Here is a 25,317-nt window from a genome sequence, read left to right as displayed (position 1 = left end):
TAAAAGTACCCTCTTCTGACCTGACCACTTTCCCCTAACGAACTAATCATCATCTTTCCCTCCTCCCTCCTCGCTCTCTGATTCTGACTCCCTTTTCCGGTCGCCTCCACCTCGTCCATGAGTCTGACAAACCCGCCTTCCTCGTCCGGCCCGTTAAGTACGACTTCCAGGCCCGCTGCGGCCACCGTCAGCCAAAGTCTGTCGCTGAAGAAGAGCCTGCAGGCTGCTGTTGATGGTAATACCGGTTACTGTTACTCTGCCTCTGCTTAGCTTGACTTGACGCTTTTCCTGTCTTTCCCCTTCCGAGCACCCTCTTTTCGCCCGTGTTGCCACTTTTTATTTTCTTCTTACTATTATTGATCGCTGTCTGAACCCGCTCCGTCACCATGTACTTTGGTTGAACCTTGCGCTGCTGTCAGATCTACTACTACTACTATTCTATCTTTCCTTATATTATCGTTAAATGCCCTTGAACAGTCCCTGTCTCCACGCCTGTTAACGGCTGTTCTGTCTGTTCTTTTTCCATGATGTTTGGAAGGAGCTTCCCGTTCTATAATTCTCTCGGCGGGTTTTATCCACGTGGTAATGGCTTTCCCTCTCCAGACTAACCCGCCGTCTTTCGGCCGGTTATAGAGGCTGCAACAATCTCGCCTCATCCTTCTCATCCTCCTTTCCCCCATTAGCTCTCCCCTTTTCACCCCTATTCCTTTTGGTCTTTCGGACTTTTTTTCACTCCCCCTTGATCCTTGCTCGTGGAATTTAATTGGCTGTTGAATTCTTACGTTGATTGTGGACAAGTGCATAGTCTCCCTGCTGACACCCTATATCAAGAGAGTCTAGATGCGAGAAAGCCTCCTGGCTCTGGTTACACCAGCAAAGTACGTGTGCGCGATAGATACCACATTGTGGGATTTATCAGTAGTGGTACTTATGGCCGTGTCTACAAGGCCATTGGCAAAAATGGCCAGAAGGGAGAGTTTGCGATCAAAAAGTTGGCATCCCACTCCTGGCATATTGGCTTCATCACATGACTTACCCGCTATAGGTTCAAGCCGGATAAAGAAGGCGAAATTATTCAGTATACCGGTCTTTCCCAATCAGCCATCCGAGAAATGGCCTTGTGCTCAGAATTGGACCATCCCAATGTAGTGCAGTTGGCAGAAATCATCCTGGAGGACAAGTGTATCTTCATGGTCTTTGAGTACACAGAGCATGATCTGCTCCAGATTATTCATCATCACACCCAACCGCAAAGGCATGCCATCCCGGCCTTGATGGTTAGATCGATCCTGTTCCAGTTGCTCAATGGCTTACTGTATCTTCACACCAACTGGGTACTGCATCGGGATCTGAAACCAGCAAACATCTTGGTGACTTCAAGTGGTGCGATTCGCATTGGAGATTTGGGACTTGCCCGTCTCTTCTACAAACCTCTCAACTCTCTCTTCTCTGGAGACAAAGTTGTCGTCACCATCTGGTACCGTGCCCCTGAGCTCTTGATGGGGAGTCGACATTACACCCCAGCTGTTGACTTGTGGGCCGTCGGGTGCATTTTTGCGGAGCTGCTATCGCTCCGCCCTATCTTCAAGGGCGAGGAAGCCAAGATGGACAGCAAAAAGACGGTGCCATTCCAGCGCAATCAGATGATGAAGATTATCGAGATTATGGGGCTCCCAACCAAGGAGATCTGGCCTGGCATCGTGTCCATGCCAGAATATTCGCAGCTGCAGTCCTTGGCAATGTCGCGTGCCCCGGGGCATTTCAACCGATCCTCCAACCTAGAAGGCTGGTATCAGAGCTGCCTGAAGAACAACGGGTACTCCGCCAACTCGAGTGCTGGCACACCCGGGGCAGATGGTTTCGATCTGCTGTCACGCCTACTGGAATACGACCCGACCAAGAGGATCACCGCGCAAGAAGCCCTCGAGCATCCCTACTTCAAGAACGGGGGTCCTATCTCCGCCAATTGTTTTGAAGGATTTGAGGGCAAATATCCTCATCGTCGAGTGACACAGGATGACAACGATATTCGCTCTGGCAGCTTGCCTGGCACAAAACGCAGCGGACTGCCTGATGATAGTCTGTTGGGAAGGGCAACCAAGCGCTTAAAAGAGTGATTTATTCTTTTTTTAATATCTGAAGAATGTTTGGATGTACAAGGAGTTTAGGGCTGGGTGGCATTTTGTGCGGATTTCTAGATATGCATTTGGAACTGGCGTTTTTTCTATCTTGCAAATATGCTTATCTTCGTGCACAAAGCTAGAAATTAGGGAAACTCCGAACTAGCAAGCATGTATACAATGAAATGAGCCAACTTCAAATTTGTGACACGGTATCATATGTGTTCAATCTTGACATATCCAGAATATGCCGAAAATCTTAAAACTAAATGCAAATGACGCCCCTCCCAACCCATAGATAATAGTACCCTAATCCAATCCCAGTATACTAACAACAACTAATCCCATACAAACCATAACAAAATCAATATCCTATTAAGTAACCATCAAGTTTAGCAAATCCACATCCAATCTCAACGGGATAAAAGGACAAATACATACCACTCTGCTCCCTCCGACCACCCCCCTCGCCACCATCCCCATCATCATTACCACCCCCACCACCCCCAGCAGCAGAAGACGCGGCATCCCGAATAGACTGCTCATCACCCCTCAACTTCTCAAAGTAGGACTTAATATCCTCCGCACTAACCGCCTTACCCGTCTCCGCAAACGGCTTCAAAAACTCCTTCACCTTATCGCGCAGATGGTTGTACACCATTGCGCCCTCGATAGCACGCACTCGGTCAATGTTGCTCAGTGCTGCTTCACCACGGTCCAGAAGACTGCCTGTGCCGGTGCTGCCTCCCCCGTTGGGACCCTCGCCGTCGCCGTCTTCGGACATGGGCGGTTCGTAGGTCTCTTCTTCTTCACGTAGTTGGGAGTGCGATGCTAGGTGTGGGTAGCAGTCGCGGCAGCGGCAGAAGTGGTCGCGGAAGTCGTCTTTCAGGAAGAGGGAGAAGGTGTGGCTTGGGGGGGTTGGGGGGAGGTGGGTGTGTTTGGGTGGGGAGGGGTTGGTGGTGGTGGTGGTTTTGTCGGTATCTTGGGCTGTGTTGGGTTTGGATTCAGTGGTGGTGGTAGTGGTCGTGTCGTTGTTTCCGGGCTTGGGCTCTTCTGTAGGCTCTTCTTTTGGTCGCTTTGGAGCAGGATCGCTTTCCTCGTCGGCGCTGTCGTCCGCTTTGCGTTTCTTGGGGTTGCTGGGTTGCTCTGGTTCTGTGGTCTGGGGCGTTTGTTCTATGGTGGTAGGTTTGGTTTCCTCTTCTGAGGGTTTGGCGAGTCCGCCTTCTTTGTATACTGGGGGTAGGAAGCCCGGTGTTCCCGCGTAGCGCTTTACCCAGGGATTCGAGTCGACGCACTTGTAGCAGAGGAAGATCGCAAAGTCTTCTTCCGCAGGGAATCCGGGCGGAAGAGGGGTCTCTTCTTCCTCGTCATCGTCGGCTGTCTCTCCATCGGTAGCTCCATCTTTCTTCGCACCCTTGTACCAGTCGCGCGGCAGGCCGATCAGGCATTCTGGGTGCCACCAGTCTTCGCCGCAACCACCGGTCTCTACTGTGCCCAGACCCAAACACTGGAACATCGTACCACGCTCCTTATGCGGGTCATAGTCCTCGCCGCATCCGCAAAACTTGTTCTGGAAGTTGTGGTTGTAATTGTTGCCTTGGTGAGGCTGTTCTGAGTGCACGCCTTTCGCGCCGGTCTTGGGATCGTTCCGAAGGGTGCATGGAGAGGTGGCGGGCATGCGGGTTGTTCCACAGTCGCAGACAAAGTTCCGCTTGTTGAAGAGCTCGACGAGATCGTGTTCGCCATGGCAGGAGATGGAGCATGAGTAGCACACGGCGGCGGGGGTATATGACTCTTCGGAGGTGGAGGGATTGCAGGTAAGGCAGGCGAAGAGAGATTGGCGAAGGGGTCCTAAGTCTTGTGTACAAGTATCGAATGACTTGTATAGATGTTAGTATGATTTATATTTCTTCACCTTCTTCTTCTCGATACGTAGGCAAGGTAAGCTTACATATGGAAGGACTTCACGCGCATCGGCTTCAAGTCGAATCTGCGATTCAATGAATCTGTAGAGGCATTAGTTGTCTGCGCAACAGGTTTACAATGTAATCCCATTGCATGCGCGTTGTAGGTCGATGAATACTCACTCTTTCGCCGTCTGCGAGTTTTGAGAGCTGAAGCTCTCGCGGCGCCCTGCAATAGTCTGTCCGTTCAGTGCCTGTCCGGCATTGAAGGGTGGGTCGCCCGACTCGGTGTTGGCCATGTCTATGGAAGATCCGTCACGCGATACAGAAATAATCTCAATGAAAGTTCCTATTTAGAGAGATTGATCGGTTTATGAAGACTGAAGGATCGGTGATGGTTGCGCATACGGAGGAGGCTGAGCGGCGGCGATGGTAACGCGCCGGCGCGCAACCGTAAAGTGTTTGCCGTGTTTGCACTTATTTGGTTGGTAATCTGCTCTAAATTCACCAGATTGGGGCTTCTAATGGATGGTTTGAAGGGTCTCTTTGAAAAGTATAATAAACTAGTCAATGGGATTCTGTCTCTATCCTTTATTGCAGTCTCTGGTGTTGATTGACGATGCTTTTAGTAGCTAAGTATAAGCGCAGTTGGATTCCTTCTCGCTCCTGCAGAACCACCCCACTGTAGTCTGTACATACCTCGGTGACAATTTAACTAGACCATGAGGAGTAATTCCGATATGAACTATTCTGCATGACGTACCAAGAGCTCCATTTTCCCACTACCCAGAAGTCGAGTGTATCCACGAAGCATCTTTTATTCCACTTATTCGTTGGGCTCAGAGCGGGTCGCATTTCCGAATCGGGGTTTAATTGAAAACGGACGCGTCGCTGGCGCGTCTCGGAGACGCGTTCGGCGCCAAGTCCAGGATCTTCTCAGCTTGTGGCCCTTCGAACTCCTGCGTTGCCCAACGGAAAAGAAAAAAAGACCCTCCGCACGGCTGTCTCTTCACCTTCCCTCAGTCTGCCCCTTCCACCTCCCCGCCTGTCAGACTGAACACCACACACAATGAGGTATGTAATGTCCTCGCCCATTGATTGTCAATGTTGCTTGGAACCACCTTGTTTGGTTGCCTCTCAAAACATTCGGAATACTAATAATGTCTTCCCAGTTCACCACTCCGTCCCAGCAATTCTGCTGCAAACCGCGGCCTAGGGAACCTGGGTCGTCGTAAGAGATCCAGAGAGCCCGATGATGAGACCTCATCGGTTGTTCCCCCCTCGAGTCGTAAGTCATGCTGTGATGGATGGCTGGTTCCTGATACTGACGCTGGCAATAGCCCCCCCTTCTTCCCCTCCCATGCTTCCTTTCGACGACGATGACAACGAGCGCGATGAGGAAGCAGAGCTCCTGGGTGACATTGATGATATCGACGAGATGGCTGAAGACGAGGACGGAATCGATCTGTTTGGAGACAACTTCGAGAAAGATTACCGAAGCACAGCAGACGACCAGTACAGAGGAGAATACATCGACGATGACGGCGACCATGAGGAACTTGATGTCGCTACTCGTCGTCAACTCGAAGCCCGCATGAACAAGAGAGATCGAGAACTCGAACGTCGCCGTCGCATGCCTGCGGCTTTCCTGCAGGACGACGAAGATGGTGACATAGATCTCACTCGTCAACCCCGTCGCCGGAGACACCACTACGATGAAGACCGGGACGACGTCGAGATGGGTGACGATGCCATGGAAGAGCTCTCCCTGGAGGAGTTGACTGATGTCAAGGCTTCCAACCTTACGGACTGGGTTCTGCAGCCCCAAGTCCTTCGCTCCATCTACAGAGAATTCAAGTCCTTCCTGACAGAGTACACCGACCCTGCCGGTGCTTCGGTCTACGGAAACAAGATTAAGACCCTTGGTGAGGTCAATTCGGCTTCCCTTGAAGTTTCTTACGCCCATCTACTGGAAACCAAAGCGGCTCTTGCATACTTCCTTGCCAACGAGCCCACTGAGGTGCTGAAGGTCTTCGACCAAGTCGCGCTTGATGTCACTCTCTTCCACTACCCCCAATATCACGATATCCATAACGAAATTCATGTCCGCATTACCGATCTCCCTGTCTCCTATACCCTCCGTCAACTGCGCCAGTCCCATCTCAACTGCCTTATCCGCGTCAGCGGTGTCGTTACTCGCCGTACCGGTGTCTTCCCGCAACTGAAATATGTCATGTTCGTTTGTGGAAAGTGTAACATCACTCTTGGTCCCTTCCAACAGGAAGCCAGTGCGGAAGTCAAGATCTCGTACTGCCAGAACTGCCAGTCCAAGGGACCCTTCTCTGTGCACTCCGAGAAGACCGTTTACCGCAACTACCAGAAAATGACCCTCCAAGAATCTCCGGGCTCCGTCCCCGCTGGTCGTCTCCCCCGCCAGCGCGAGGTCGTCCTCCTCGCAGATCTCATCGATTCGGCTAAGCCAGGTGATGAAATCGAGGTGACGGGTATCTACCGGAACAGCTACGATGCGCAGCTCAACAACAAGAACGGCTTCCCTGTGTTCGCCACGATCATTGAGGCCAATCACGTTGTCAAGTCCCACGACCAGCTGGCTGGTTTCCACTTGACCGAAGAAGATGAGCGGGAGATCCGTGCCCTATCCAGGGACCCTGAGATTGTCGACAAGATCGTTCGCTCCGTTGCCCCTAGTATCTACGGTCACCTGGACGTTAAGACCGCAATCGCCCTCTCCCTCTTCGGTGGTGTCAGCAAGGAAGCCCAAGGCAAGATGTCCATTCGTGGAGATATTAACGTCCTCCTTCTGGGTGACCCCGGTACCGCAAAGTCCCAGTTCCTCAAGTACACCGAAAAGACTGCCCACAGAGCCGTTTTCGCTACCGGTCAGGGTGCCAGTGCTGTCGGTTTGACAGCCAGCGTCCGTCGCGATCCCCTCACCAGCGAATGGACCCTCGAAGGAGGAGCGCTTGTCCTTGCAGACCGCGGTACCTGCTTGATCGATGAGTTCGACAAAATGAACGACCAGGACCGTACCTCCATTCACGAAGCCATGGAACAACAGACCATCTCCATCTCCAAGGCTGGTATCGTGACCACCCTGCAGGCTCGCTGTGCTGTTGTTGCTGCTGCCAACCCCATCGGCGGCCGCTACAACAGCAGCGCACCCTTCTCCGAGAACGTCCAACTCACCGAACCCATTCTTTCGCGTTTCGACATTCTCTGCGTCGTCCGCGATCTTGTCGACCCAAGCGAGGATGAACGTCTCGCCAACTTCGTCATCGAGTCCCACCACCGCGCCAACCCCGCCCGTCCTCTCCGCGACCAAGACGGCAACCTGATCAACGCAGATGGACACCCCATCGACGAAGACGGCTACCGCATTGACAAGAAGACCAAGCAACGCCTGCCTCTGACCGACGAGGAACTCGCTACCCGGGATGCTGAGAAGCAACGACGCGAAGACGAGAAGGACGGCGAAATCCCTCAAGAACTCCTCCGCAAATACATCCTCTACGCCCGTGAACGCTGCCACCCCAAGCTCTACCAGATCGACCAAGACAAGATCGCCCGTCTATTCGCCGATATGAGACGCGAATCCCTGGCCACCGGCGCTTACCCCATCACCGTATGCTTCCCTTCTATTACTTCAATCACGTCCCACGAGGCAAGACAAGACTAACTAACAATCCATCCAGGTCCGTCACCTCGAAGCCATCATGCGTATCGCCGAATCCTTCTGCAAGATGCGTCTCTCGGAATACTGCTCCGCACAGGACATCGACCGTGCCATCGCTGTCACCGTCGATTCCTTCATCGGTAGCCAGAAAATCAGCTGCAAGAAAGCTCTGTCCAGGGCGTTTGCCAAGTATGTACCCACCACTCATCAACGAAGAAAAAAAAAAAAAAAAAAGAAAAAAAGAAAAGAAATGCATACTAACAATCCATCTAATAGATACACACTCTCCCGCCCCAAGCCCCAATCCAAGCGGAGAGCAGGCATCCCCGCCCCTGATCCATTCAAGCCGCGCATGCAGTCTTCTACTAGGGCGCGGTAAGAACAATATAAACTTACCAGCGTCTTGTTTATTCTCCGTACTTGGTTCCTGGTTTCGGTCATTAGGGGTTTTGCGTGGGGTTTCGCTTTAACTGGAAGCATTATGAATATGGGTTGATTGTGATCGTGATCATACGTATTATCACATATCACGTTTATGGGAGTTGAAGGTTGAAGGGTTCATTGGGGGGTTTTTTTATATCTTTACTTTATTTTTCCATCATGATGTTAATCTATGTGATCATGTGTGTCTCTGTGTGTGTATGTGTGGGAATGAATGAGTCTCAATAATTTCCCTTTGGTTGTTGTTGTTGTTGTTGGATTTGGGATTGTTTATTTAACTTGCTGCTACAGTGCTAGCTAGCTAGCTCGGATATACCTAACTAACTGAATTAAGTATTTATTGACTAACGTCTTTCTATCATGTAGTTCTAGTAGTAAGTAGCTGTTCCTAATTCATCAATAGTACTCATGAACCGGTGTATTAGATACTAGACCCTAGTAATAGTATATACTATATATAGCATCTCAGTTTCTGATGGTTCGATGGAATTGTTTCATCGTAGCATGAAGTATAATATACACTTTTACAGAAACTCAAAGTGATGATCTAATAATACAATCGTCAGCACCACTAAAGAATCCAGAATTGCTTATTGATGATATTATTCCATGATTTTTATAACCGACGTGGTTTATCTCAGCTACCAGAGATCTCTGGCGGTGCAATGATCGTATTGAACCCGAGAAAGCCGTCTTTTGCATGGTACTAGTATTACATGGGTGGTCGACCTGGGCGGAATGTCAAGTCGGTTGGGTAATGTGCTAAAGTTGTAAATGAGTGGATGAACTACATTATGGCTACGGTGATATATAGACCCAAGGGGGCCGACCAGTACAAACATGGTAAGATATGTATTCAGCTGAAAGACACATTGCCTTCAAACAGCCCTAGTAGCAAACAAGAGAAGCACGAAACAGCAAAGCCCAGCCGGTCCCAACACAGGTCCGAATTCCCATGGATACAAGAGTAAATGCTCACTCAACGCCTTGTCCCTTCGCGTCCCGTACACCGTGTGGTTTACCAGTAAAAGAAACACAAACCACCCCTGTCACCGCCTCGCCAACCCAATTGCATTGGAGTCGAGTACGCCGCTTTAGAGCGCGCTTAAACAGTCGCTCTTCATGAGCCTTGAGCAATGCGTCGGAAATCCCAAGGTAACGCTGCAGACGATAGAATTATCATATGTCGATTACGCCAGCCTGCGATTCACGATGCTTTATCTCATCATATGCCTCATTTTGCCTATCTTCTATAGGAGATAGACGCTAAAGGGAGTGCAAGAGGGATGCTTCCAGAGCGGTTTCCATCTCTTCACACTTCCCTCGTCATCTGCGCCAAACACAAGCAACGGAGTTTAAGTACGACCGTTGATTCAGATCACTCAAATTACTCAGTCGTTGCTGATGCGCCGCTCAGGCCGGGGCTTTCTCAAACTCTTCATGCGGTTGATGAACCCGCCGCCGCCACCGCTGGGCTTGCCCTCATCGAAGCCGGTGTTGGAACGTTCGTTGGTGAACCTCCGCTCCAAACCGGTATTCTGCTTAGGGCTGCTGGAAGAACGGGCTCGTGTACCTGTGGTGCCACGTGTTTCCTCGGACATGTTGATTTGGGCCCCCTTCTTGTCCCAAGCATCGTCATAATCCTGGAAGAAGGGGTTCTTCTCATTGGCGCGGATGGTTCCTATGTGACTAGAGCCAGTCGGCACACCTGGGGTGTAGGAGGACTCGGGAGAGACCACTCGGGGATTCGAGGGCTTGTTCATGCCCCGGAGTCTTTGGGCCAAACTCTTCTTGCGCTGCAAGCCTCCTCCGCTGGGACCAGCTCCACCGTTCTCGTTCCCGCTTCCACGGCGCTGAATGTCTGCCCGGCTAGCGGGGGCACCATCCAGAAATGTGCTAGTTCCCAGACCCATGCTCTCCGCTCCATGAACAGGTTCGATGCGAGTGGTGGGATCAAAGTTCGCAGTGTCGCTCTTGTTGTTACGGGGGTCAACGGCGGCGCTGGTAGAATAGTCATTGTAGCCTTCGTCCATGGTTCCGTGGAACAGGTTCAGATCAATGTTGGCATTGTTTGGCCCTGCGCCTCCAAGGGCCATATTGGCAGAGTCCTTGGGGAATGCCTGCATGGGTGCAGTGCGCAAGCCCTTGCGGTTACGGTTAGGATTGCAGGCATCGAACGGCCCATCGTGATGGAACACTACATAACCACTGTTAGCAAGCACCTCCGCCAGGTCGCAATGGGCTCCAACTCACTTCCAGTGCCATAGATACTGGTCACGTCCAGTTTATCGATAATGTCCATGTGGTAGTTGGACTTTTTGGATGAACGAGGCTTTCCATCCTTCGACTCCTTGCCGTCCTTTCCATCTCTATGGCGAGCCTCCCGCTCCCGGCGTCGTCGCTCACGACGGCGTCTCTCGTCCTCGGTATCCACAAGCTTGGGGGTTCGTTCCATGATCGACGACTCTGAGTTGCGACGAGGCCTCCGCTCTCTGTAGCCTGATCTACCGCCACTGCTCGTCTTCGGGGGGTCGGCAAAGATGTCCAAGGGATCTTTGTCGCGACGTTCTGGGCGTTCCCTGGGCGGAGGTCCACGGTTCGTCGGGTATCCGTTGGGCGCGGGCTTGTCCGGGCGCGGCGGAGCTTGTCTGTAACCAGTGTTCTGGGGAGCAGGGTTTACGGAAAGGTTCTCCTATATCACGTAGTTCTAGGTCAGTTCGGCTGAGCGACGGTGGTCAGAGCTGCGAAGTGAGCATACAAAGAGTTCACGTGTGTTCGACGTCATGTCCTGTCTCTCGACCGGGGAGACCATGGTTGACCCTATCACGGGAGCGGACTGCGGCGACAGGGTGTCGTCGTCAAAGGGATTCGTAGAGACTCGGCGTTCAGATTGGCCACTGGCGGATGCGAAAGAGCTAGCGGAAGGCGACAGAGCACGATTCCGGAAGGGATTGTTGGAGCCCAGATTGACAGGGGCTGGGCCGAAAGCTTGTTGGACAGGAGAGCCTGTAGTCGAGCGGACGATAGATCAAGGTTAGTTTTTTTTGTTCCCTTTTCGCATGGGGAAGCACGGTCTGAAATAGAAAAGAAGGCGGCACAGGACAGATAACACTCTGACCAAGGGGAAGCCCCGCCAGAGGTGAAACGGCTGGGAGATAACAAAGAATCCTGGAAGGAGGACAGGACCAGGGGACAAAACAGGAATCAGCAAGATGACGCACCTGAGGGGCCCAGCGTCACGCCAGGTGGGTAGGCGTAGGTGGCAGGCTGTTGAGAGGCATACATGTTGCGAGTCCACGCAATGCGATGTCGAGATGGGAGTAGGTCAGAGGAGATGATTGGGGAATGAAGAAAGACAGCATAAAAAGACAGGAGTAAGTGGATGATCAGGAGGCCGAGACTGTGAATGCAGACGCCAGACTAGAGAGAGCTTAGGCGTATGCTGAAACGACGATGCCACGGGTGTCGGTCAGGGGCAAGGAGAAATAATTGAAGGGAGAGGGAGGGGACCGTTTAGTTTAGTTGGTACGGAGCGGCAAGTTGGACCGGTCTTTCAATTTAAGATTGCTTAATTCCACTTGAGGAGGGGGGGAAAGAAGAAGATGAAGAAGAAGAAGAAGGAAAGGCTTGAAATTTTCTCCGGATGAGATTAGAATGTTTGTTTGAACGAGGGAGGTATGGGTGTGTGGGGGGGAAGATAATTTGTAAAGAGAGGAAAAGAGGGGAGTGAATTAACAAGGAGAGAAGAAGAGCGAGAGAGTAAATTAGTGTGAGGGAGGGAGAGGGAGAGAGGGAGAGAGAGAGAGAGAGACGGGGGAGAAGATGGAGCGGAGGGAAAGAGGGAGACAGAGAAAGCCGAGGGTGGGTTTAGTTACCGTACGGGCGGAGTAACTTAGTAGTTAGTAGTAGTAAGTAGTAAGTAACTTTAGCATCAAGTCATCAGTCCAGTTAAGTTTGGAGCAACGCACGGGAAAAAAAAGGATAAAAACGAGAGGAGAAGGAGGAGAGGAGCGAGGGAATGACGGGTGCCAATGAGGATCCAGAACCCCTTGGGGAAAATGATGGACGGAACCACTCGAGCTGCTGGAAAGAGGCAAAAGAAGGGCCCGGAGAGGCGATCGTCGACGCGGCAAAAGGAGGAAAGGAAGACAGAGAGAGAGAGAGAGAGAGAAAGAAAGAGGGAGGGGTGTGAGTGAGGGAATGACCCAATGATCCAACCAAAGGAGATATTACTGGAAATGGAGTGGAGGGTTTTTTATTTTTATTTTTATTTTGTTTAATTTTATCTTATTTTACTACTATTCGATGACTAGAATGAAAAAGAAGATACTAGCAGTAATATTATACGGATATTATAAATAAAAGGTATCGACTCCTTCGATGGTTGGAGGGGGAGAGATACTACAAAATAATAAAAAGAAAATAAAAAAGAAGAGAAAGAAAGGGCAAAAGTTCATCTCATCATCTCTGGTTGCCCAGGAATCAGTCAATCAATCATCAATCATCAGCCACCACCTTTTTCTTCCCACCTTCTGCCCACGCAAACTAATTGAGTCAATTTGACAGGCGACCCCAACTTTTTTTCTCAGGGGTTGGTCCGTTCCTGTGCCTGAATTGTGGATTGATTTGCTTGGTTGCTGCTAGTACACCATGCATTAATCATCTCATCTCATCTCCCAGATCCTCCCTTTATTTTTTTATTTTTTAATTTTTATTTTTATTTCCTGCTTCTGCTCCTGCGACTGCTATCGATCTATTACTCCGTATACTACGCAGAACTACGGAGTATCCTCCGATCATATGCAGAATGGCCATGTACCTAGGCACAAATTAGACACAAAAGAAAAGCTGGGGTTCATGCGACTAGTAGGGATGCGGATGCAGGAAAAACACTTTGCAGCTCCATTCAATGGTTTTCCGGTCAGCAATCGGCCAACCAACCGAATAAACTAATGACGAGCTTCGACTAGTACTGCTGCCTGTAGACTACGTCTTGAGAGGAGAGAGACGGTACTAGACTAGATAGGAGGGAACCAAACGTTCTCATCTCCACAGGTTCCCTCTCGTGCCAGTCTTCACTGACCCCCTCCCCCCGAGAATAGAAACAAACATTGGCTTCTGCAGGACACGACAGACCCGACAAACAAACACACACCTTCTTCCTTCCACCACGTTCATCTGGACTCAACTCATTATTGTTGCTGTCATCATTCTCTCGCATGGCTTAGACGTTTGAGCCCTGATTTGATTTTGTTTCCTAAAATGGTACTGGAAAATCTCAACAAACTCGTGCTCTTGCGTCAGCTCCTCCCTCAAGAATGCAAGCCCACCTGCTGCATCATCCATCCATTGTTATCCTTCCGATCGACACCGGCGGGCCTCCCACGATGAGGATGATCCCCCCCCCTTGGTCTTAGTCTTGGTCATGCTCATCCTCATCCATCTGCCGGTTAACCAGTTACCCAGTTAACTACCTACTCAATTCCAACTAGACTAGCTGCTGGTTTAATAATTACCGACTGTCTAACTAACTAAATAACTAATGAACCAACAATCCATCCCACCGGCATCTTACTAATTCCATCCATCTCTTGGTTGTGCTGCGTGACCTGCCTTGGCCACCCATTTGGTTCCTTACTTCCGCTCAATCCACCCTCTAAGTGAGGGTGGCTTGCGTATATAGGTTATAAATCCCGGAATCGCCCACTTTTTCCCCTTCCCTTGTTTTCCGGTCCGATCGCGTCCGGAATGCTGTCTTGTGTCTTGCCTGTCTGAGGCGGAGCAAGATGATGATGATGCAGCCATCCAGCCGGTGAGTTTTGCCTCGATCAAAACCGATGGAATACGACAGGTGGATGTCGCCACGGTACCGATGGAGTCGCACTCTCACTCGTGGCGCGCCTCTCTGTTACTGTGCAGCCTGTTGGCCCGCCCACCACCAGCACTGCCAGCATACGTAGTACTACCATTCCATTTATTTTTTTTTTTGCCATCAATTAAATCCACCATAGAAAAGGACTGGAATATATCCGGACTCCGCCGGCACAGCTGTCCGATCATCCTAGTCTTCGAACAGATGTCCGACCTGCAGCATAATTCCATATTGCTTTTCTCAGCCCTGGCCCGATCGTCCCGCGCCGTCTGGCTTGGATTGACGGCTGCTGCTGGAACCACCACCACTACTATCAACTAGTTGATACTAGTATCCAGTACACTATGACATTGTGACTGAATGCATGTGTGTGCATGTGGCACAGCTGTGACCCATAGTTTCGAAAGGCAGACAAAGTATTTCCAGAGCATCTCATGGCACAAATCTTGATTCCAATCAATGATGTGGTCTCGACCAGACTGTGTTGGGCCGGTTCGTAATGTCTTTCAGCTCCCTCTGCACCCGGTCTTGGTTTGACCTGCCTACTGGATCTCATACATAGTTGGCGGCCTGTCCGATCCAGGCTTATCGTTTGGATCGACAAACAACGTCATCAAGCGGTTCAGTGTTACAAAGTACGGCAGCATGCATCGATAACCGGGCGAAGGTCTCGCTCTGGCCAAGCCAAAGAATGCTTAAGATGTCATCGGATTCCCGAACAGTCAAAGGCGGGCGAAGAAGGACCACCGTCCCCTCAGAGCTTATCTCCGATGTGTTTCATACCGCAATGTGGCTCGTTTGAACTCTGATGGATACTGTTCGGAGCCATTGAGGTAGATCGAGAGGACCCTCCATCACCCAGGTGAAAGGATTGTCTGGCGATCTGATTCCGGCGCCAGTCTCATATAAATCGCCAGATGGCGCTAGTTTATCGTAACGGTCGTTTGACATTGAACGGCTGGGTCGGCGTCATCTAAATTCCGGTTTCAATTGACTAATGCTCCGTACAGCGACTAATTGACTAATTAATTACTTACTTGAGACCTGCTTCTGATTCTAAGATATTCACCCAGAAAGTTACTAATGTAAACCATTGGCATTCTGCATGGATAATGTGATTTTCTAGGTCATTCTAGTGTTTTCTAGCAGCTTTAGCCTGCAGCTGGGGATGGATAGAGAGAAGTAAAAAGGCAAATCGTGACTATTGCCCGCTGTCAACCCACTATGTACTGAAGACATAAAAATGGCTTTCTTATATTGATTCATGTGCAAGACCTAAATGTGGTCTGTAATTACTAAATACCAATGAAATCGAAGTAGTAATTCATGGCTCCAACCACGGCTCGGATAGTACTTCTAGAGTCAAGCTACACTATGCAACAGGATGAATGGCCAAACTGACACCCAGAAACTGGGTATCACATGATGGTAAGATGCCAGTAAAACATCTGAATCGATTACAATTCATCGAATGTGACTGCTGGCCAATACATCTAAGTGGGTAGGCACTAGTGGCTATAGAAGCCATCGACTATCAACCAAGATCAAAGTGAATTGGAGCTTGCCGCGTCGGAGGTGAGCCTGTCTTGGCAACCTCCAACTGCGTCGCGCGGTCTATCTGAATAGCTCCGACTCATTGCAACCTACGCACCACCAACATCTTTCTCTACTTCAAAGTTTCAGTCACCGAACCCCTCGGTCCTCTGGCTCGTTCGAGAGCATCTTCGTCGCGTCATGGAGCAGCCACCCCCAACCGATCAACCACAACAGCCTCCGCCTCCGACCCTCACAAACCCTCGCTTCACCCTCGAGCTAGAGTTTGTGTCTTCTCTCGCCAATCCCTACTATCTGTCCCACCTCGCCGTGACATATCCGAATCTGCTGGGCATAAACAAGTCCGGTGATGACAGCGACGTCAACAATGATTCCGCAGACCCCGACGCGCAGGCATTTGCAGCATACCTGGCCTACCTCTATTCCTACTGGAAGACCCCCGAATACGCTCAGTTCCTGACCCATCCCGGTGCCACTTTGCGGGCGCTACGACTACTGCAGGAGGAGAATTTCCGTCGCGACATCATTCGCCCCGACGTCATTGAAAGGCTAGCGGGGACCGATGTCGCCGCCGAACCCGTCGAAGCAGCTGCGGAGTCTGGAGAACAGGAGGGCGAACAAGCCAAAGCAAGCTAGAAATATGCGCAGTGACACTGGAAATAGCAGGAAACAGGCGTGCTGCACATTGGGCTCGATGTGGATTGGTTCGGTGGTCTGTCCGGGACGATGTCCTGCTCAAGCTCCAGGCCACTGTCTTCTACTACTTGGCTGCGGAGAGGGGTAAAATTGAGACACGATATCAGAAGATCTGCACGGGGCATGGGCATGGGCAACTTTTGTCGATATTGGGATACCTTGATGCACCGCGGTTTATGCTGCAGTCCTAATGCAACCCCAGATGGTTCATGATCTCCCCGGAGTCATGTGTGACCGAGGTATCCCCTGATCGGCCATGGAACCGGCTCATTATTGGAGCTACCAAATATGCACCTCGACAAGCACTCCTCAGGATCATCGACATACTCCTCTCTGTTTAGCTGGGATTTCCGAGCTATTCCGGTTGAGATTGCTCGATGGAGTCCTGAGCGGGCCTGGCACCTAAGAGACGGAGGGAGTATGCGCACCCCTAGAGAGCAGTCAGGTGTACGACACGACAGGAAATACCCCAAGCATCCAACATGTTCGTTTTACAAATGACTCTGTGATGCCCAGATTCTTCGCTCTCAAGCCATAGGAGGAGCAGCATCTGTCCCTGATATTCTGCCTATGACGTTGCCGTGGGGTTGTATTAGGTTGCAGGGGAAAAACTCTCCCTAGGTACCTGCTCTCTTGTAGATCGAGCATAGGAGCCAATACTGATAGACCAATTCGAATGAAAGAAGAATACATCATGTCATCTAGAGAAATAGCCTACGTAGGAAACATCAAACACCAAGTTCATATCTGTGACAATCAATCTGGTATATGGGCAAGTTCTGCGACCGCCTAACCGTGACGCGGCCGAAGCGGCGCGCCAGGCTGAATTTCCCGAGCAGGCCGTTGGTTCAATCTCGCCGCGGCAACCCAACACTAAACTTATCGCCATCCGCCAAAGAACCGGAGGGCGACACTTTTCGCTTCTGCCTCGCTTGCCAACCTCCGCGGTTGACAGTGTTCCTCTTTCTTCACTCAATCCCCCACCTCCTTGTTCAGGCTGGGTAACTACTAGTATCTCCGATGGATCAACCCCACCCGTGGTGATTGCAACTCGACCTGGAAGCCCTGTCCTCTCCTCTCCTCTCCTCTCCTCTCCTTTCCTTTCTCCTTAAACCACGTTGGCCGTTGCCGCAACCCCGTTCACCCCCCAGTAAGGCCTTAGCGACGTGACACACCTTACTTCCTCATGGTCTTTTCCTGTTAGAGATCCTTAATCAGTCCTTGAATATACTTGCCTCCAGGTGACCGAAACGGTCACCGGATCTGCACCCTGTTTTATTACAACCGTTGAAAATCTGCAGTATACAGTCATCGGGTAATCGCCCTGCAAATCACTTTGCCCAATGGAGGGCGTACGCCAGTCATGCCGGCCAAAGCATCAGGTCTTGGTTCTGAAATGCTATCCACAATACCAGAAGGGGATTCCGGAAGTCAAGCCGAATCCGAGTGAACTGTCCTATCTGCTCTACTATGCGAGCACTCGTCGCAGCAAGCTGACCAAGGTCGGCGCTTTCCTGGAGAAACGGGCCGCTCGGGATGTCTGGCGCCGCAAGATAGGGTATGTTGTGAGGACTAGATACACTTGGGGGATCTCTGTGGATGACGGGCTGACATGTTCTGGTAAAGCAATGTACAGGTGACACTTCAGATTCTCACCGCGCTTATCGAGAAAGTGCCCCGCGACCTCCCCATCTACGCCCGCTCCGTGCTGACGGTAATTGAAACCGTCCTACGCTCCCGTGATATAACAATCGTTGAAGACTCGATCGCGACCTTCGAAATGTTCTGCCGCCATCAGGATATGGCGGCGTTGTCGGCCGAACAGGACTTTGCGACACAATACCGCGAGGTTGTGCGGACGTATGCGAGCTTCGCTGAGGTGCATTCGCCCCAGTTGGATCCTGCTTCTAGCGGCCCTGCGGCGATACGGTGGCGCAATGCGGGACTTCGTGCGATCAAGGGAGTGGTCAGTTCCGAGGCGGGCTTGGCTGCTGATGGTGGAGATTCGTTGAGGATCATATTGCCGGTCATTCTGGAGAACGTTTGCCATGGAGATGAGGATGTTATCCCCTCTTTGGAACAGCAGCTTATGGAATCGGAGAAGAGCAGTGAAGCTGATCTTGCGCACCGGCGCCGAATCAGCAACGCTACCGTGCAGACTGTCGACACCGTGACTGGTGATCCGGCATTGGCTTCTCAGTCCGCGGCTGATGCAGACAAGAAGGCGGAAATGGATGTGAGGCTGCTCGCTCTCAGCTGCCTTGAGCGCATTGTTGTTACTGGAAGCAGCCGTGGTCAAATCCGTGTGACCACGAAGGTTGTATTGGACTTCATGCTCCGCAGAAACCGAACCACCAGTTTGGGCTTGTCCTTGAACTCGCGCGATAGCTGGGCTACGTCGTTGATTGAACTGGTCGCGAAGTGGTGCCCGGTGCAGGTGCGGTTCATCATCTTGGTTGCCGCCATGGAGCTTCTCTTCGATGCCAACCCTAGAGAGGAAGCCCTAGATGAACCTTTCATCATCGTTTACATGATTGACTGGTTGCTGAAGTCTCCTGTGAACATGATCGGTCTTAGCGTTATCGATATCCTTTTGGGTCTTCTGCAGCATATGTCGTTTCTGCTGTCGCCTGCGGGTTCGGAGAAGCAAGTCGAACTATCTGGGAAGAGAGCAGATTTGATCACTCTCTTCCAGCGGTGCATTGGAGACCTTACGACACATATCTACTATGGCGATCAAGTTGTAGATATGATTAGAGTCGTCCTGACTCGGATCAAGCCTTCATCCACCCACGAGCATCCTGCACAAGTTTCTAACGATTCTCCCGGAGCTGCTTCGCAGGCTGGCAGCTTAACTGGGGAGGCCAGTTCGATCGCGTTTTCTTCCACCACTGGACGGGTTGCCGCTCTTAGAGCTATCAAGAACATTCTGATGGTAGCGAACTCTCGGAATCCCGCAGCTGTATCTGGCGTGGAGTCCAGGAACCATGTCGGAATCCACGTCTGGGAAGGGACGCAGTGGTTGTTGCAGGAACGTCAAGGCGATGCGCGTTACGCATATGCTGACGCGTTACTGTCCTGGTTGAAACTCGAAACAAATCAGAGCGACTTGACCGTCAAGGATAAGCACGCAAAACCCTCAATTCCCAAAGGGGAACTAACGGATGTCGGCGAGAGGACTGGAAAACGATCAGTGTCTACGGCGATGCAGAGAGAGAAGGCCGCCATCGCAGCTCAATTCAACTTCCTCCGAATGCTCCACCTGACTATTTATGACATTGCGCTCGAGAGCCCGACTAGCGTTTCTGAAATCAGGTTGCTCCATTTGATCTTGGCCAGCCTTGTTGATAAGCTCGGGGTCAACGCCGCCCGGTTTGGACTGCCTATGGTGCTGAAGCTTCAAGATGATATGAATAGCGCTCCAAGCCTGGCGTCCGGTTCTGCCAAGGTCAACATTGGCAGCTTGATGTATGGATATCTGTGGGCCTTGTCCGAGCGATTCGACCTGGGATCGACGGAAGTAGGCCAAGCCATTCAACGAGAGATCTCCAAGAGGCAACAGCTTGGCCTTTGGCTTGAGCCTATCCGCTTGCCCGCCGCTGATCTCGACCAAATTCTACAAGGTGGAGATCACCGTGCCACCGGTAACACCACGAACACTGATCAGATGACTCCCTTTATCACCGACATTGAGCACCTTGTTCGTGGCATCGAAGATGCATACAACCATGCCGCGCTTGTCTCTTCTCACAGCCCTCCGGGCTCCCCAACGCGCAGCTTCACTATGCCTATCCTGGGACACGGATCTGTCTCAGCTCCGCGCGGTGATCTTCTTCCTCCACTCGTTAGGGAGCAGATGCTTTCGGCATGGTCCCGAGAATCATGCCTTGCAGCCGCGGAGCGGGAGAGGACCGAAGCGTTGTCCCTCAATGGCTCCAAGGCCGGAACAATGGCGATACGCAGTCACATTTACCTGAATGGCGCGGACGGCAGTTCGCCATCGACTACCTCGCCTCCATCTGCGCAGCAAAGTGCAGCCGGACTGCACAACTCGCGGCGGATGAGCGTCCCCGAATCTGCCCGGGGGCACATTCAGAGCACTAGCAGGGAGTCCCCGGTTCATATCAACGACCTGCGTCGTGTTCTTTCCATTAACGATCAGGACAAGATGCGCCGGTTGAGCCCGCTACGTGGTCGACTGGATGCTTCCAACCGCAGCGTGGTCTCGTCTAGCAGCGAGAGCATGGTCAGCGGTTATTCCTTGTCCGAAATCGACGGAGACGGAGCTTCGATCAGGCCTCAGTCGACTAGGGATGGACACGGTCTTCCGGACGGCGACGGCATGGTGACTCCCAAAGCTTCCGCCTTAGGATATACAGAGAATGGCCAGGCCTACTTCATGGCCGCAGATGATATTCCCCCTGTGCCACCGATTCCCCCGTCCTTGTCGGTCACCGGAGGTATGTCGAACGACTCGCAGCGATCCCTGGCGTCAGAGCGACCATCCACTGCACCAGGGCCGCGTCGGCTGCCAACAGCAAACGGCAAACCCGGCACACCTGCCGCGCCTCACCACGGCAAATCTCTCAACAAGCACAAGAGCCGGTCCAGCACGGGTCTCGCAGCTGCAGCGGCTGATGGTGACTACTCCAGAGGCCATGTCTACGACGGGGTGCCAGACCTGTCCGAGCCAACGGACAGTGCCCAGCGCCGTGATGTGCAGAACCTTCTGAATGGGTTTTTGTCTCCGGCACATGCAGAGTCGCAGTCGCGCCCCGGCAGGCCCCGTGGTGCTTCTCGACGGGGCATTACTGGAGGAATCGGCCGTCCGCCTTATTGATGACGTATCCTCCTTTGAAGAACTACTACTCTCCTTCATTTACTTTTTCTTTCCTATTTCCGACTATTGCATTTGCATTACTTACTTCCATCCATCCGGGTCTTCCACCAGGTTGTTCGAGTCATGATCGTCGAGGCCCATGATATATCCCATCCTTTCAACTGCTTTCAACAACATTCTTTTCCTTTTCTTCCTCTCTGAACATTCCATTCCCTGCGCCGAAATACCTGGCACCAATTACCACCTAACATTTCTCCTTTGTTGTTACTTACTACTACCACCACTTATATGTCTGTCTCACTATCTATTACCACGCGCATGCGTCAGGATGGATGATGCATCGTCTATTTATGCATGATCATTAATAATGGCGTCTGCGATGGACTAAACTGACGGACTGTGCTTGCTTGCTTGATTGCTTGATTTGATAGAGCTGTACTGCGTACACTACTTGCTTGCTTACCTACTTACTACATGCGGTATTTTCGTCATCTCTTATTGTTGTTGTTATTGCTGGCTACTGTATCTTTTCTCTTATCTCTTTTCTTGGATATTACCTGCTGCTCCTCCCTGCCAATTCATATTTGTTTCTTATTAGCTTAGCTTCTCATGTTCGTTTCCAGTGGTCTCTCTTCTCTGGCTGTGATGATATCCCGATGTAAGCATATAATGGATTGCAGCTTAGTGCCAGTGTGCATTTGCATGTATTTAATAGTACCATCATTGCATTAGTGCTACTAGTACCACTAGTAGTAGTGAAGTAAAAGTATAGAATAGAATTAGCGAAAGCGAAGAGTCGGAATTGAAGACAATCTGAACCAACAACTAAGGTTAGTTGAACCGGGTATAATATATAATATTACTCCGTAGTAGCGCCGTAACTCTTCCCCTCTCTACCATCATGATCATTTTCCTCAAGAAAAGCAACGCAAAGCAAAGAAAGAATCAAATCGACCAATACTAGTAGTAACCTCCCTGACTCACCAACCTCACCCTCTCATCAATCTCGACCTCATCATCAGGAATCTCCACCTCGATGGGTCCCAAAAACTCTCTAAAAATGTCCAGCAGCTCCTCCTCGTCGAACTCCATATGCCCGCCCTTAAGTGTTCTAAACACCAATCCACCCCGTTCATCCAATTCCCTTAACCCGATCCAATCCTCCTTGTAGATACTCCTCTCCCTGACTCCCACTACACCGCCAGATTCTCCATCTACCTCTCCGAACCAGCTCGACTCCTTTGGTACCACCATCCGATCCTTTTCGAACATGTACATGACGAATTTCTCCAACTTGCCTAGATTCTCCTTGTACGTTTCATTCTTCACCACCCGCTCGTTGTTCACGTCGGCCAGGAAATTGCTATGCTTGAGGTACTCCTCCATTTCGCTGGGTTCCGGGTCCCGGAAATACTGCGCGGGGACGAGCCGGCCCTGCACGAAGGCTGACCATCGGCCGGAGCGGAGGAGGGCTTCCGCCCCCCGGCAGATGAAGTCGTTCCAGGCGCAGGATTGGAATTGAGAGATGCCGTTGTGTTGGCTGCCTAGGGTGATGAGCGTGCGGACGGGCGGAGCGTTGCAGCGTTCGATGTAGCCGCGCAGGAATTGCCCGCCTTGGGAGAAGCCCAGGGCGTTGATGGCGGGGGCGGTGGAGAGGATGGGGTCCTGGAGGAGTTGGGAGCAGACGGAGGCGATTTGTTCTGTGAGGTTGCCTAGGAAGGTTGCTTGGCGGTCGCCGGCGCTGGTGGGGGAGAGGTGGATTAGGTAGGTGTAGGTTCCCGGATTGGCGTCTTCGGCGACTTTGATCAGGTGTTGCAGCGAGGGGCTTTGGTATTGGTCGCCGAGGCCGTGCCAGATTACGAGGGGGAGGGCGCGGAGTTCGGTTGTAGTGTTGGTTGTGCTGGTGGTTGTGGTTTGGAGTTGGTGGGTTGGGTGGGCGGTTGTGAAGGGGAGGAGGGGGAGGAGGGTGAGGAGTGGTGTTAGGGGACGCATTTTGTGGTCACGGTGTGAGATGCTCAGTAGTTGTAGGTGGGAGGAGGATAAGATGAAGGTTGAGATGGATGTATAGTATTGGTGTTTGTGTTGTTGTTGTACCTGCGGAGATGCGGAGACAGGTGGATGTCACGTTGTCGGGGCTGGCTCCCGGTGCCTGACGTAAGATCGGCATGTGACTGACGATTTAACGGGTCACTATGGAACTCGTTATCATCTTGAGTGCTTTATAGCTACTCCATTCTTACCAATACTCAAAGGATAAATGTAGAGACAGTGACATGCTTATCACGCCGTGTAGTACAAGTGGGTCATAAGATGGTGTCCTGTTGAGTTAGGCTCATGTGCCTGGACCTAGTTGTATAAACTACGTCGATTGGTCCGTTCTTGGGCGGGCCGATCCTCTGGGTGCCTCCAAGAAAACACCCGTTCTGGTCCTGCTGTTCCTGAAAGAGTAGCGCATGCTTGATCGATGTATATTCTAGCGGCCCTTGGCGTTACGGTAGGCTTGCTGAGTTTGACCGTATTCGGTGAGAATGTAAAGTTATCTGGTCGGCGGAGATTTGTCCCGAACGGATAGTTATCCGTTGATATATAACTGTTAGCTTCACGAAACGTGGTGGCAGAACATGTGAAGTCGTGTTGAGCCTGCTGTATTTCGTGCTCCCTTTGCTTAGCGAATAAAACACCATCGAGATCGACAGACTGGCCAAAGATTATCAGAGGGGATGTGGTCGGTTTTCTCGATAGAGGTGCGAGCCTTGTACCGCATAATCTAGATTCACTGGGCACCTTATCAATCTGTCCCTTATCTGTCCTTTGTGATATAAATCGTTGTATGTTGTGGCGCGGCTCTGGGAGCCAACCATAACTGGAGTGATTCAATGTCGATGAAGTGCTCATGGACTCTTGCTCAGATATCTGCCGTCTACTGTCATTTGCAGTTGGTGAAGATAGTTCAGGGTTCAAAAGGCTCTGAGAAAATTTATGAGCGGTTGAGTAACCGTCTCTTTCCAGGGATGTGCCATAGGCTGCCTTCATCCATTCCTCTTCGGCAAGAATCTGGTCATCTATCGTGAATCGTCGCCTGATCGGAGTCCCTACTTCTTGAACCTTTGGGCTAGTGTCTGCTGACTGTAGAGGTTCAGAACCTGTAACCTGGAACTGCTCCTTGCCAGTAGAATTGTCAACAAAATAATCCGAGCCCCGGACTATGGAATTTCCCAGGGTGGACAATCTTCTATCAGAGGACGACACAGATAAAGGTAAGATGCTTGAAGAATCTAGAATCCAAGACCTGTCACCGACAGAGCTCCTAACGCCGACGTTCTCACAAACATACTTATGGACAAGTGGCTTTGGCGTTGTGGGAGGGGACTCCTGGTCCAGAAGCATTGACTGCGATGTAGCATCAGTAGGTGGGCCATGGAACCCCGGATAGCTAGCTCCAACAGGTTGGCCATTTATTCTTATGTCCAGGTCTTGTATGCTCTCCTCTGACTCTGCACCTCTGCGATGCTTGGGGCCGTAGGTAAGCTTTGGACGCAGGACAGAAGACCCCAGCCTCTCACGGTCATCATTCGTTATTTTTCTCCGCCTCCCAAATTTCTGTAAAGCTTCTACTGGAGGGAATAGCACCGTGAGTGGCCGTGCTGCTGCAACCGATGCCCAGTCAGCCTTCTCTAGCAGTTTATGCTTGATTCGTTGTAAGTCTTGAGCTGCTTGTGAGGACTCCTGTACAGTCGATACGAGACGTGGTTTCTTCGCGGGGTAGAAGAGAGAGGAATTATGGCTAGACTTGATCCTGACTTAGCATCAAGGACTAACGGATTCACGGACGTACTCTACCTGCTGGCTTGGATGATGCATTGGCTTGCTGCATGGTTCTCCAGCTTGAATGCCTTCGAGGCAGATATTCTTATTTATGGAAGTCGTTAAGGGACCTTTGGTCTCTGCTATTCTTGACCTCTTGAAATTTTGCTTTCTGTTTCCTGTATTATTGCTCGAGTGTCGTCGAAGACGACCTCCGGTCCAATTCATGTTGCGTTTAACTCTGCAAAGATGGCATAATGACCCAGGGAATTTTCAAGAGAGACACGAGGGAGGGTATATATCCTCTGGCAGTATAACGGCGTGCGGAATGAGCGTCATGTGATGTATGACGAATACACAGATAAGGTCAAAAAGCACCCACTTGTCAAGAT

General features: G+C 51.2%; 8 protein-coding genes across 8 annotated transcripts; 4 read left to right on the top strand and 4 right to left on the bottom strand.

Annotated features, from left to right (window-relative positions):
• Positions 1 to 524: 524 nt before the first annotated feature.
• On the top strand, positions 525 to 2,311 carry ssn3 (cyclin-dependent serine/threonine protein kinase SSN3; the record flags this gene model as incomplete). The annotated part of the gene is made up of 3 exons (XM_025680329.1): positions 525 to 579; positions 832 to 991; positions 1,046 to 2,311. The coding sequence occupies 3 exons, from the start codon at positions 525 to 527 to the stop codon at positions 2,115 to 2,117; spliced, it is 1,287 nt and encodes a 428-aa protein (XP_025544978.1). The 3' UTR covers positions 2,118 to 2,311.
• Positions 2,312 to 2,484: 173 nt separating this feature from the next.
• On the bottom strand, positions 2,485 to 4,838 carry BO79DRAFT_241696 (putative metaphase-anaphase transition protein (Mlo2); the record flags this gene model as incomplete). The annotated part of the gene is made up of 6 exons (XM_025685150.1): positions 2,485 to 2,492; positions 2,562 to 3,999; positions 4,072 to 4,126; positions 4,208 to 4,373; positions 4,724 to 4,739; positions 4,788 to 4,838. The coding sequence occupies 6 exons, from the start codon at positions 4,836 to 4,838 to the stop codon at positions 2,485 to 2,487; spliced, it is 1,734 nt and encodes a 577-aa protein (XP_025544977.1).
• A 193-nt stretch (positions 4,839 to 5,031) lies between these two features.
• On the top strand, positions 5,032 to 8,475 carry BO79DRAFT_184456 (MCM DNA helicase complex subunit MCM2). Its single transcript, XM_025680328.1, has 5 exons — positions 5,032 to 5,098; positions 5,197 to 5,312; positions 5,365 to 7,667; positions 7,738 to 7,907; positions 7,995 to 8,475. The coding sequence occupies exons 1-5, from the start codon at positions 5,094 to 5,096 to the stop codon at positions 8,095 to 8,097; spliced, it is 2,697 nt and encodes an 898-aa protein (XP_025544976.1). The 5' UTR covers positions 5,032 to 5,093; the 3' UTR covers positions 8,098 to 8,475.
• Positions 8,476 to 9,550: 1,075 nt separating this feature from the next.
• BO79DRAFT_261084 (Pal1 family protein) lies at positions 9,551 to 11,735 on the bottom strand (the record flags this gene model as incomplete). Its single annotated transcript, XM_025686452.1, has 4 exons — positions 11,381 to 11,735; positions 10,918 to 11,165; positions 10,413 to 10,851; positions 9,551 to 10,356 (listed from the first exon to the last, which is right to left on the bottom strand). The coding sequence occupies exons 1-4, from the start codon at positions 11,442 to 11,444 to the stop codon at positions 9,551 to 9,553; spliced, it is 1,557 nt and encodes a 518-aa protein (XP_025544975.1). The 5' UTR covers positions 11,445 to 11,735.
• A 3,721-nt stretch (positions 11,736 to 15,456) lies between these two features.
• Positions 15,457 to 16,221, top strand: BO79DRAFT_212398 (mediator of RNA polymerase II transcription subunit 31; the record flags this gene model as incomplete). The annotated part of the gene is made up of 3 exons (XM_025683171.1): positions 15,457 to 15,459; positions 15,553 to 15,606; positions 15,715 to 16,221. The coding sequence occupies 3 exons, from the start codon at positions 15,457 to 15,459 to the stop codon at positions 16,219 to 16,221; spliced, it is 564 nt and encodes a 187-aa protein (XP_025544974.1).
• Positions 16,222 to 17,455: 1,234 nt separating this feature from the next.
• BO79DRAFT_1079 (uncharacterized protein) lies at positions 17,456 to 21,601 on the top strand. The gene is made up of 2 exons (XM_025677903.1): positions 17,456 to 17,839; positions 17,908 to 21,601. Exons 1-2 carry the CDS (start codon positions 17,625 to 17,627, stop codon positions 21,119 to 21,121), a joined length of 3,429 nt encoding a protein of 1,142 aa, XP_025544973.1. The 5' UTR covers positions 17,456 to 17,624; the 3' UTR covers positions 21,122 to 21,601.
• A 358-nt stretch (positions 21,602 to 21,959) lies between these two features.
• On the bottom strand, positions 21,960 to 23,201 carry BO79DRAFT_206027 (palmitoyl-protein thioesterase family protein). Its single transcript, XM_025681894.1, has one exon. It carries the CDS (start codon positions 23,111 to 23,113, stop codon positions 22,082 to 22,084), a length of 1,032 nt encoding a protein of 343 aa, XP_025544972.1. The 5' UTR covers positions 23,114 to 23,201; the 3' UTR covers positions 21,960 to 22,081.
• A 266-nt stretch (positions 23,202 to 23,467) lies between these two features.
• Positions 23,468 to 25,153, bottom strand: BO79DRAFT_223220 (uncharacterized protein; the record flags this gene model as incomplete). Its single annotated transcript, XM_025683593.1, has 2 exons — positions 23,468 to 24,917; positions 24,957 to 25,153. The coding sequence occupies 2 exons, from the start codon at positions 25,151 to 25,153 to the stop codon at positions 23,468 to 23,470; spliced, it is 1,647 nt and encodes a 548-aa protein (XP_025544971.1).
• Positions 25,154 to 25,317: the final 164 nt, after the last annotated feature.

This window comes from Aspergillus costaricaensis (assembly GCF_003184835.1).
Source record: "Aspergillus costaricaensis CBS 115574 unplaced genomic scaffold BO79scaffold_1, whole genome shotgun sequence".
Classification (NCBI taxonomy): Eukaryota; Fungi; Ascomycota; class Eurotiomycetes; order Eurotiales; family Aspergillaceae; genus Aspergillus; species Aspergillus costaricensis.
The sequence above is the reverse complement of the archived record's forward strand: the minus strand, read 5'-3'. Positions and strand labels throughout refer to the sequence as shown.

Excerpts from the sequence above, each read along its gene's own strand:
- BO79DRAFT_184456 (XM_025680328.1), top strand. Across the intron at positions 5,313-5,364 it reads GGTTGTTCCCCCCTCGAGTC|CCCCCCCTTCTTCCCCTCCC; the intron begins GTAAGTCATGCT and ends CGCTGGCAATAG. Across the intron at positions 7,908-7,994 it reads CTGTCCAGGGCGTTTGCCAA|ATACACACTCTCCCGCCCCA; the intron begins GTATGTACCCAC and ends TCCATCTAATAG.
- BO79DRAFT_1079 (XM_025677903.1), top strand. The coding sequence starts at position 17,625 with ATGGAGGGCGTACGCCAGTCATGCCGGCCAAAGCATCAGGTCTTGGTT. Across the intron at positions 17,840-17,907 it reads GTCTGGCGCCGCAAGATAGG|CAATGTACAGGTGACACTTC; the intron begins GTATGTTGTGAG and ends GTTCTGGTAAAG.
- BO79DRAFT_206027 (XM_025681894.1), bottom strand. The coding sequence starts at position 23,113 with ATGCGTCCCCTAACACCACTCCTCACCCTCCTCCCCCTCCTCCCCTTC.